At 43.4% G+C, this 12,484-nt stretch overlaps 1 protein-coding gene across 2 annotated transcripts in view; it reads left to right on the plus strand.

Annotated features, from left to right (window-relative positions):
• vangl1 (VANGL planar cell polarity protein 1) overlaps positions 1–12,484 on the plus strand; it is a 36,002-nt gene that overhangs the window by 17,691 nt on the left and 5,827 nt on the right. For both annotated transcript variants that reach the window (XM_079581838.1, XM_079581837.1), the window contains exons 4-5: positions 9,433–9,864; positions 10,491–10,666. In XM_079581838.1, coding sequence (XP_079437964.1) covers positions 9,433–9,864; positions 10,491–10,666 — 608 coding nt within the window. The remainder of the gene's footprint in view (positions 1–9,432; positions 9,865–10,490; positions 10,667–12,484) is intronic.

Genomic DNA, 12,484 nt, shown 5'->3' on the forward strand with positions numbered 1-12,484 from the left:
TAAGCAAACCAACCTTTTCCCAACAATTTGACCAATATTAGTCCATATCAGTTGTATCCCCATATTAGTTTGTAACATATTTCTCTTTATGAATTGAGATTTATTCCTTAACCTCTTAACCCCCATCTTGAACTCAGCGCATCTTCTCCAGTTCAGCATGACCCCAGGCTTCTTGAAAAAAAGCATCTGAATAGCGACGAAAATGAGGCGTAAACGAGGAGAATGCAAAAAAAAAGACAAAAGTGCAATGAAAAAGTGACAAAAGTGTGAGGAAAAAGTGGCAAAAATATGATAAAAAATATGACCAAAAAGTGGCAAAAATGTGATAAAAATATGACAAAAAGGTGGCAAAACAGTGACAAAAAAGTGGCAAAAATATGATAAAAATATGACAAAAAGCCACAAAAGAGCAAACAGAAAAAGTGCCAAAAGTGCAATGAAAAAGTGACAAAAATGTGACAAAAAGCAGTGAAAAAAAACTACACGGCAAGAATGCGAGGAAAAGGATCCGATTGTAGGTCTTAGCTTTCAAATGAGGCGTTACACTGGCACATAGGCTCCACCAGTGGAGAAGCTTTAAGATTTGGGTTAAGCCGAACTGGAGAAATAAATGATGCATTATTCAAGTTTTTAATCATTTTTAGACGCCTTATCCTTCAAATGTTGTAAGCTAATATGATTGTTATTCCCCAACTTGCTTTGGAGCAGTTTGTAGTGGAGGCAGTTTGAGTGCTGAAATGATCGAAACAGGTCCAGTAAAGGTGTCTGAACGCAGGCTCTTCGTAAGGTCACAGGATGTGTTGTAGTTGTAATCATTATAAGCAGTGTTTACATTGTTTGGATGAGTGACGGCCCGTATGAATCCCTAAATAACCGTGAACTCGCCTGCCCCGCTCACCAACACAGCCCGGCCACGCTGTTCACTGGGTTAGAAGCAATGGACCGAGAGTGCTGCTGAGGCCGGGAACGAGTATGGAGAAAGAGCCGAGTCGCCTTGAGGGAAGGAAGCATAAAAGGACACGTAAAAGCAAACTAGGAGGCAGTGAACGCGGAGAATGGGAGACAGGCTGCGCTGATGGCACCTAATTGGAGTGTTATTTTATTTACAACAAGGAGGGGGCATGTTTACTTTTGTGCTGCGCGGGGCGTCCCATCCCCGCCTCCTCCCTCCTCCGTTAAAGCTGTACATTAAGTGGCATGTGCACTTCTCCCGAGGCATCACGGGAGATTTTTTCTTTTTTTTGTACCGTATAAAGCTGGATAAAGAAGATTGTACTCCGAAGCAGCGGAGCATCAGAGAGGTCACCCACTCCGGGATAAGTCGCACAGGGGGGAAAAGAGCAGGATCGAAGAAGCAGAGATGTGCGAATGAAAAGGCGTGACATTTGTAGCCGGTAACAAATGGAGGAGTTGACAGCGCAGTCGCCCAGCCTGACGGAGGATGAGGTGCTGCAGGTGCTGGAAGTGTGCAGGACGGTGGAGGAAATAAAGCAGGTCATTGTCACCACGCTGGACGAGGACTCCATCACCCACTCGCCTCAAGTGGCAAGTGTTTCCGCGGGAGTCAAGCCAAGCCAGGTAGGGGCTGCAGAGACAAAGTGGCAGGTTTATATTCCGGCCAAAGATCTATTAGGTGTTTTGACTGTAAAGTGCGTGACTGGGCATAAGAGCCTCCTCAAGCATGAAGTGTGTGCTCACAGAGGTTTTGTGTGTACGCTATGTTGAAACGTCATTGCATACAGTGACGCTTCCTTACATTGTGTATTTTTAGATGCGCCCTGGGGTGTTTAAGATTCAAGATTAACACTCCATACGACAGGACAAGAGATTATATTGCAAAAAAAAAGCTGTGCAGTCACAACTCTTAGGTATAATTTCTAATATGTGACAATTTCTTGCTTCATTTTGCTAGATTATTTGTAAGGCTTTGGCTGGACATTTAGTTTAGTTAATTTATCTTTTTATTGTTGAAAAATGCCTTAAAAATATGTGTTTTCTGTGTGCGAGGACGTCTCCAGCTCGTCTCCATGCAGATATTGACTAAAAGCAGCCAAATGGTTGATTTAAATAAGTCCGGTCCTCATACAAATCCATTCTTTGATTACCTGCATTAGGAGCATGTTTTGTATTGGTAACAGTATGATCCAAAATGTTTTGCAGTGTGGCTTTAACCGAGCGCATTTTATGGAATGTTCAGCTTTACCCAAAACTAATAGCTTCTCGATTGGAGCTCACAGCCTATAGGCCAGTGTAACACCTTATTTGAGAGCTTAGACCTACAAAAACAGATTGTAAGTTTTTTTGTCGCGTTGCTGCTGTTTTTAAAAGCATTTCTGTTTATTTTTTTTGTCATGTTTTGGTCACTTTTTGGTCATTCTTTCATTGCTTTCCTGTTTATTTTTTGTTGCTTTTTCATCACTTTTTAGTTCTGTTTTTATGTCGCTTTCCTGTTGTGTTATTGTTGCCTTTCCAGCACATTTTTGTCACTCGTTTACCGTGTTTTTGGAAGTGTTTTCATAGTATTCTCATCTTTTTTTTAATCACTTTTTTGGTAATTTTTGTTGCTTATTGTTGCTTTTTCTGTTGCTTTTTAGTCGTGTTTTCATGACTTTTTCATCTCATTTTTGTCACTTTTTTTCTTACTTTTTCATCTCTCTTTAATTGTGTGATTTTTTCGCTTTTCTTAATGCTGCTAGAAAATAGTCCCTCAAAATATGGTAGTTCATGTGATGCAAGGTCAGTTATATTTAAAAGATTATTCTATCGACACAGATATTTGCCTGGTGCACTGTGGAGCGGGTCAGACTGTTTTTAATGGAGGCTAGCTGTTACCATAGACATGCACTAGCCTAGCACTAGCCTGGCACCACTAAACTCTTCAAATATAAGGACTGCATGAATTAAAAAAGAAAATATCTCCAGAAATCAACAACACTCTGGATAACTAGGAAATGAGGCCCTATGTCAAAAATCATGAAATATCCCTTTAATATCCAATAATATTCAGTATTAGAGCAAAAAATGCATCGTATTTTTAACTGTGCTTAACAGTTCAACCTCCCTATTGTACAACATTCTTTTTTTTAGGCATTCTGCAATTACTCCAGTGTGTATTTGTGTAGCTCGTCCGTGAGGGCATGCTTTGTTTCTCCTGACATGCTGTTGGTGGGCAGCTCTGTACAAAGAAGGTTTTAAATGGCACTGGGGAGTCGGGACGGCATGCTTACCAGTATTTTTGCACGCTAACACGCACCCTTTTCTTCCCAGGAGTGACTTGAGTGCACTTGTCCGTGAGCTCGGCGCATTGTGTGCAGAGCCTGAGTCACTGCTGAAACAAAAGCACGCGTTAGTGGACTTTGATTCGCCACAAAGAAAATAGACAATAGGTATTTTTATCCAGCGGAAGAAAGAAAACACGACTGAGAGCTTTTTAAATGCGTCTCCGTTGCTGCTGTGCTTTATGTGACCTATATACTGCACATGTTTAAACTTATATGCTTTAAAGCCATGTCCCTATCAGGTTTATTAGTCAAATCTATATTCATTTTTACAGCATTTAACTTGCTTCGACTTGAAATCCTCCCTCTATAAGTAGCCACGTTTCGCTTTGATCAGCTGAAATGCTAATGCCTTTACATTAAAGATCAATATTGAACCGGTTTGCGATGCTGTAAGATCAAAAAGCAGCATTACGGGGGTAAAACCTGATGCTGCGTGGATGTGTTTAACGCTCCTGGATCATATTGCACTTCTCACTTTGCTGCCCTGCCAAACGTATGAAAGAAATACTTGACTGGCACATTCTTTGTCTTATCGCCTGCTTTCTCCCTCCGTTTGAAGCTGCCCATTTAGGCCAGCCTGGTCTGTCTGCTGCTGCTGCTGCCGCCGCTGAGTAGAAAATTATGTGGAAAGATTTTTTTTTCTGCACATGGCTCCTGTTGATACGGCCTGATTAGAGAGCTTTGTTTTTCTTCGCCACCTATTATAGTTTTGGATTTTACTCTGCCAGGTTGAATGAACTTTTAGCAAAATCTGTTTTGGTTAGGGCTGCACAATGTTGAACAAAATATCTTTTTGCATTTTTCTGGCAGGCATTGCCATTGTGATTAGATGTGCAATTTTAAAATCCAGATTTAAGTTATGTTCAGGAGCAGCGATATTTGAGAGAAGTCTGAAATATGAACAGCTCAACTAACACAAGAATCACATGCATGTTTGTGCAGTTTTCTAATTGTGACCTTTTAGAGACTCATGTTTATTAAATTGTGGACTAAAATGCTTATATACAGTCCTATATAGACCTTTCTCAAGGCGTTGCCCATATCCCGCAATGGTAGTGTACTCAAAAGATGACATCTTTAGGTTTAGGTGAAAAACTGATCATTTGTTTGATACTCCTGTCTATAATTACTCAAAACATGGCCCAAACTGTGATGATAGAAACACTGTAAATCAGTGGCATGTCTAGGGGGTGCCACCCCTGATTTCTGCTGGGCCACCCCACTCATGGGGGCTGAGGAAGCCTGAGGAAGAATATTTGTGGCAGTGTTTCCTAATCAGCACACAGCTCTCCCACCGCAAAATCATCAGAAGAATCCTTTTGTTATGCAGCACCAACCACTGATTGTTAAGACTTCATAGCATCTTTATAGAATGCATAAATAACATGAACATATTAATGCTATAATGAACATAACATAATGCTGATTGGCATTTTGTAAGGAACATAATACAACCCATTTTGTTGTGGTGTTAGCATTAGTTAGTGGTGGTACAGCTTGGACTTTGGTTGGTTGGTCCAGCAAGGAGATTTTACCTCAGTAATATTATCACGGTCCAGGTGCCACCCCCGGGCCACCCCAGAAGAAAATGACTGGACACGCCACTGTTGTAAATCAAGACTAACTGATAATTGTATCAAATCTTAATATTCCATTTACTAGAAGAGGAGGGGGCGCTCACTGGATCACCGTTGTTGCAGATGCTTAAAAAATCAATGCTAAAAAATAGCAAACCAACATACAAATCACATGCTCTTCAGGCTCATGGGGCCAAGCATGCTTAAAAGCAAATGAGGATGGGCTGAGGCACTCTGGTACATTATGGGATTGTGGTCGATGTGAGACCCCCCTGTTTTAAATGGGGCTCACACCTGTGATGTCGTCTTACCCTGATAGTGACTCCATAGAGAAAATAAAGTACTCTTTGCAAACTCTTCTTCATTCTTAATGTTCCACTATTATTCCTGATTGCACTTTGCTGTCAATTTTCCCATTTCCGATCCTGCATAACAACACTGTACCATCTCGAGTCCAACCTAAACCCACCTCGTCTCTCTCTGTGTTTAGTGGTTGCAGTGAACATGCCATTCCTCCTCGTGCGTCATTGTGTAATTCTGTGGTTTCTCCTGCTTGACTCCTCGTCACCAGGCAAAACCTTGTAAAACAGCCTGCGCCGCGCATAAATCAGCGCCGACATGAAACAGCAGCGGACCTGACAGGAGTTTTGCTCACTGTAGATCTCCCAGTTGGCCTGTCTATTCGGTAATCATTGTGCCCTCACTCCTCGTTCTGCCTCGGATCAATCCTGGCTCTCGCTGTAATTGGCTGTCGGTCTTTCCACTGCGCCTCTCCGTCTTTGTTTTCTCCCCTCGCACACACCATTACCTCATGCGCGCGCCTTCTCCGGGTTACTCCTGCTTTAGAGTGATAAATGGGGATAGGCCTGCACCAGATCACGTCCCGGTGATTGGTTAATCCCAGCAGGAAATGTGGGTCAGTCGCAGATATTTTTAGTGTTGCTTGCACGGGGAAAGCCCAGGTACAGAAGTGAGGACGCCAGCGATCTACTGCAAAGAATCAAGGAAACACTTAACTGTGCAGAGGCCGCACCTTTCTGTATCTGGCCTCATGAATGAAATTTACTACAGCGATGATTGAGATTAATGGAAGGGCTGATTGAGCGGTGATGTGTCGAGGGGCATCAGGGGTCATGGTTCATTTCTCCCCCGAGTGTCCACGTGGTCAGTTGTGCTCAGTAACGCTCCTGTAAAACTAATGTCTATCGATTTCCTTTCGTAGACATCATCAGTGAGACCGAGCAGACAGACAGGAGTCTAGTGTCGCTTGTCAACTCCAACCATGAATCATTTTATCCCTGTCAAAATGAAGGCCTTCAAAGTCATTTACAAGCATTATATCCATTTTTTGGGGGGGAAATAATGGTATATTATAAGTTATTTTATGGTCAAACATGTTCAGCTGCAGTTTTAACAGAAATTGTCCATCATTTTTGCTCAAAAGCTGCTTGTTGTGTTCAAATATGAAGATATTCCCCCATGCCTCAGTTGTATGGAATGTTTACAAATCTTAAGCCTTCAAATATAATGTTTTGGGTATTAAAAATAGCGTTAACCTCTCCAGTTCAGCATTACCCAAATCTAAAAGCTAAATCTGAAATAGAGAAAAGTGACAATATCACAACAAAAAAGCAACAAAAAATGTCAAAAAAGAAACAAAACAGAGATGAAAAAGAGACGAATAATAGACAAAAAACAGATGAAAAAGAGATGAAAAATAGAGAAAAAAGAGACGAATAATAGACAAAAAACAGATGAGAAACAGATGAAAAAGAGCTGAACAAAAAAAAAGAAAAGACAGATGAAAAAAGACAAAAAAACAGATGAAAAACGAATGAAAAAGATACGCATGAGAGACAAAAAACTGATGGAAAAAGAGACCAAAAAAAAACGACGGAAAAGAGACAAAAAGGAGACGAAAATGAGATGATAAAGAGACACAAAAACGAGAAAAGCCAAAAAGACATTCAAAAAATGTCGCAAAAACACAGCAACAAAAAAGTTACAGTCGGTTTTGTCGGTCTTAGCTTTCAAATGAGACATTACTCTGACCTATAGGCTGCAAGCTCCAATCCAGAGGCTTTTAGATTTGGGAAAGCATTCAAATTTAGGTTATTTTTTGGTGCTAATGAATATTTATCACCTTTTCCAATAGTTTTCTTTCCCCACAATCAAAATCTACAACCCTATGTGTCCAGTCTACCCCTCATGGCCTCAGACAGTGCTCTGTGTCTTGCTTTTAATTCGTCATGCTTGCTGCGCGTTGTTTGTCCCCACGTAACTGACTCTCATGTAAAGCGCTCCTGTCGGCTTGTACACAGAGGAAATAATGAGGTTTGTTTTGTGCTCCTCTCCGTTGGGGCACGAGGCTGCGGGAGGAGAGTAAACAGCCTGTTGCTTCCCGTCTCTGTGGAAATTGCTGAGAGCCCTCTCCAGTGCAGCCTCTCACATTATTAATGAAGAGGCTTTCACTGGGCTATTCCAAAAACAATCTCACTTGAACTGACCGCACTCCGCCATTCATTATTTAAATCTGCATGTGTGGCACCCTAGCATTGGTCGGGGCTGGGACATTTTTGCATATTTCTGACGGTTTCCTTGTTTAGTAAAGGTAAACAAGTCTAGTTTCATGGCTCTGGATGTGATAACGTCTTACTTTCTGACCTGTTGACCTCCACTTGCCCCTTCCTGCTTTAGTGTAGTGTCCGCGGCGATTTGGTGGCGATGTTGCTTGAGGTTTTAAGAGCGGTGCAGACACAGGAATTTAGATTTATGACCGTGTTGTCGGGTCAGAGGGCAGCTGAAACAGACCGTTGACTGATCTGAGAGGCTGGACATGAAAACCTGATCTTGATAAGTGAACAGTTAGCATTCCTCCCCCAGTGATTGACACTGGAGCTAAAGATAGGAAGCCTGTCCTTATATTTCATTTACACTGGTGTTATTTATTACATCATGCACATGCCGTCCGAGTTATGTGCATTCTTTTACCCTACGCCGATGTACAGTAAGCCTGTCTTAGCTTTTCACTGATAGAGATCGTGTATGCGCCATGCCTGCTGCGCGTCTCCTCTAGTCCTCTGCTTCACCTCATTGGAGCGGCTGTTGTAACCCCGAGGCCACTGGGACACTCTCCATCCCACTGCACCATCCCCCCACCCCCTTCCCTGCCTGTGATCGTAATGCATCTCCTGGAAAGCCCTCTTGTCATCTCCTCTCTGCTGGGGTCCCGCTAATGTCATTGATATAATCCCGTATAAAAAGATTTCCGCTCAATGTAAAAAGCCTTTGCAGGTTGTTAGCGGCACCTGTGGGTTGAAGGGAAACGTGTCGTGTCTGGCGGCAGCTCATTAGAAGCACTTTTCGCTGACCAGGATCGCCCTCAGCAGACTCGCAGCGCCGCAGCGATGGCCTGTTATGACTGGTCTGTAAAGAGTCCTTATCTTTTGTTGTTGTAGCGCTTAGCTCCGGCTCTGCTGACCTTCATTATCTGCGGATACAGTCGGAGGCGGACGTCACAGGAGCCCGGGTTGGCAGTTTGACAGTTTGCTTTTTTCCACTTCCTAGACTCTGTTCCTATTCTCTCTCACGCAGTAGTATTTGGGAATATTGTCTTTGTTGAGCTGCTGCTTTAGCTAAAGGCAGAGGCTGTGAACGTTTGTTGGAGGATTCTCTGCTTTAGGCAAAACGTTGCCGTTGAGGGAGTTTGTTCACAGACACACACAAAAAAAAACCGCCAAATGTATTCTACAAGCATAGCTGTGATGTTTTCATCTCAGGTCCCTTGATATTATCACATAGATCTCACAAATAAGCAAGTGAAGCCACACAACATTCGTACACTTTATCCACATGGTGCAAATAAGTCCAACAAATAGGGCTTTTTTTTTGGGAGAAAGAGCTTTATTTGTCATTGTACAACAATGAGCGTGGTGTCCTGCACTGGTCAGCTCCTCTACATCCTCTTTCCTCTTCCTCTTTCTCCTGCACAGCTCCCTCCGACCCACAACAGTTTTTCACTATCTTCTGGGAAGAGTTTAGCAGTTAATCTGTTTTATTCCACAGTGAAGTCCATTACCCAGAACAATAGAAGGCATGTGTGGCTTAGTTGTGAGTCTTGCCCGGATACCGCCTCGCCCTTTTTTGTTTCCTGTAGCGCCTCTTGTGACGCCTCCACTCTGCTGCAGGTGTCGGGCGCTCTTGGTGCCTCTTTAGTGTTTCAGAAGCAGACATTTGCAAGTCTGAAATGTCTGCTTTCTTCAGGACCATTATGGACTCTCTGCTGTAAAAAATCAGCTGAACCCCACAAAAACACAGCAAAGACGTACAAAATCAGCTGTACAAAGAGAGAGGGAGGTTGCTGCTTGTTTACACGTCGCCCTGATCGTTGTCGCCATGTATGTTGCAATGTTTAATATCCATTTAGAGAAGGGTTCAGGTGGAACTTGAAATAAACACTGACATCCATTGGACCTGTGTGGTTAAATAATGCCATCGCTCTTTCATCTTCTATTTTGAGATTATTTCTTTCCAGCAGCAACCTAATTGAGTTTTCTCCTCCTCTTGTGCCACAGGATGATAACTGGGGCGAGACCACCACCGCGGTCACCGGTACGTCGGAGCACAGCCTGTCGCAGGAGGACATCGTCCGGATCACGAAGGACCTGGAGGACAGCGTGGGGCTGGACTGCCGCCGCTACTTCACCCTGACGCTGGCTGTCATCCTGGGCCTGCTGGTCTTCCTCACGCCCCTGGCCTTCCTGGTGCTGCCCCACGTGCTGTGGCCGGAGAAACTGCAGAGCTGCGGGACGGCGTGCGAGGGGCTCTTCATCTCCGTGGCCTTCAAGCTGCTGATTCTGCTGCTGGCCGTGTGGGCGCTGTTCTTCCGGCCGCCCCGCGCTGGACTGCCTCGCGTGTTTGTGTTCCGAGCGCTGCTGGCGGTGCTGGTGCTGCTGTTCGTCGTGTCCTATTGGCTCTTCTATGGGGTCAGGATACTGGACGCACAGGTGAGGCTTTACACTGAAAAGCCACAAAAAAGCTACGGTGCTTCACAAATCTCTCGCATCATGCCAGTTGAGATAAATGAAGAAATTGTACTATTAAACCCGGCTATTCAACTTCAAACCTATGTAAAATATCTAAAATATATAAATGCTAATCACTGCACAGTAGGAGACGGGCTACTCTACTCTACTCCTCTACTGATGATGCCAGAAGGGGGAAAAAAAGATACTCCAACATACGTCTGCTTAAAACTGTGCCAGCTAATCTCTTTTCTATTAATGAGATAAATGGTCCACACTTTACTACAGAGACACTTGTCAACAGCCTCGTTCTCGCCAACGCTCAGTCAACCCTTCCAGGACGTGCGTAGCAACAAAACAACCAAAGCACAGACATTTAGTTTCCCCCGTGCCGTGTTTTTACTACTTGATTTATTATTCAAGCTCCCTGTTGATTTGTTGTGAGAGCTAAAGGCAAACCCCACACCGAGGGGTGTCTAAATATTCATGTGTCTTTGCCCCACAGGAGTAAAGTAGTATGTCTTTGAACACTATATGTACATGTAGTTGAATGCACAGTGGATTCAGAGTTCTGTATTACGTAGTGAGTTCATGTATGGGTCTTCCAGGATGAGAACTACCAGGGGATCGTGCAGTACGCTGTGTCTCTGGTGGACGCTCTGCTCTTCATTCATTACCTGGCCATCGTCCTGCTGGAGCTCCGGCAGCTGCGGCCGTACTACTCGGTGTGCGTGACGCGATCCACCGACGGGGAGACCAAGCACTACAACCTGGGACAGCTGAGGTGAGACCAGGCGCAAAACACTGAGTCGTTACTTCAAAGTATTCGATGTTAGGAATCAAAATGTCTCTTGTTTCTTGTAATTTAATATTGCAGATAGTTGTCAGGCATTCTCTTGAAGGTAAATTCTTGCTCTTGCATTTGTTGTGGACTGCTGGTGCTACTGGGAAGTGTAAAATGCAGGACAATGTGCGAGAAATTAAGCAAGGCTCAGGAAAAACCTGCTGGAAGAGCTTGAGCTGAGGGGACTGAAGAAAACCAGGGAATACCCCAGGAAAGAAGCCGGTGATTTAGAGAGGTAGAGATAAACCAGGGGAGGATGGAAAGACAGAGCCAGGAAACTGTGCCAGAATAAAAGTGAAGGGTGGGGAGCAGTGCAGAGAGAGGAAACGTCTTTTAGGATAACAACTGCAAACAGCGGGCAGAAACCAGACCCAGAAGAGATCTACACAGAACGCTGGATTAATAGTTAATATGTGGTGCCGAAGAACCCTAAACTGTGCACTACATGGGAATGGAGCGAGAGGAAAGGCGTGTGTTCCAGCGTTATCAGGAAAGAACAGCTTTGACTGGACCGACCAGCTTTTTTTTTCTGACTTTACTGTCTCTGAGGGAAAACAGGAAGATCCCATTTTAGCCGGCGCGCTCAAACACACCACCGCCACTGTAAATCCCCAAGTATCAATATGCAGACCCCGATCTCAAGGCATTTCTGCTGCAGGGACGTAATAAAAACTGAAGGATTTATAGATGAGCGCTTTATGACAGGAGCGGTGAAATGTAAGCCACTTCATCCGGGACTGGGGCTCAGGAGATCTGAGCAGAAACTCGCGATGAGTTTGCTTTCAAACCTAGAAAACGTGATTATTACTCTTGACTTTTTAGTAAATGTTAAAAAGCATGGTATTTTCTTTCAATCAGTGGTTTTCAAACTTATCACCTCATTAACTGATTGCCAACTAAAAAAAAATATCTTTGAAGTACCACCAGGTCTCGATCAAGATCATGTCTACCTAAGACACACTTACATTTGACTAAATTATGCCTAAAATGGTGTAAAAAAAAAACACAAGCTTAAAAGCATTTAAGGCTGCATTGTGCAACGTTTTAAGTGATATTAGTGTGTATTTGACCTTTCAGTGACTTTTTGCCGTAACTGACTTTTTTTTAAATATGATTTTATTTGTGATTTTGGCTCATGACACTCCAGGACCAATTTTATTTCAGGTTTTTTTATGGTTTCTGGCTGAAATGTATACGTAACCATGGAGACAGATCCAGCAGCAGTGAAAACATACCAGAAATCTTACAAAACAATTGGTACTGGTACATCCTATAGGCCGAACATGAAAAGTAAAGGCACCATGCTGACCACCCGTAACCACTGGATCACAAAAAGGTCAAATACCCACCAATATCAACTCTTTTTATGTCATGCAAAAGTTACATAATGCTCCTTTAAGTTAGCAGGTTTGCACAATAACAAAAAATACAATATTTGACACCTGTCTTGAATATTCCCCCAATGATACTGTATTATTGCGGTACTTTTCTAGATATATTGCGCAGACAACATTACAACATGGTAAAATTGTCAAAAATCAGTCAGTTGAGCGTACAATATAGCCTGATAAATACTTGCAGTGGCCTCTCAGTAACCCCCCCTGCATAAGCGCTCGTGTATTCTCCTGTATTTTGCCTGTACATTGTTCGCAGCAGGTCAGACATGAGAGGGTCTGCTCAGTGTGGTCGCCCGCTGCCTTCGGGGTGTTGTCCTTTGTAAACTGTGCCATTCACGAGCTCTTGGCCCGCAGCAGCCCT

The sequence above is a fragment of the Gobius niger genome (assembly GCF_951799975.1).
Source record: "Gobius niger genome assembly, chromosome: 23".
Taxonomy (NCBI): Eukaryota; Metazoa; Chordata; class Actinopteri; order Gobiiformes; family Gobiidae; genus Gobius; species Gobius niger.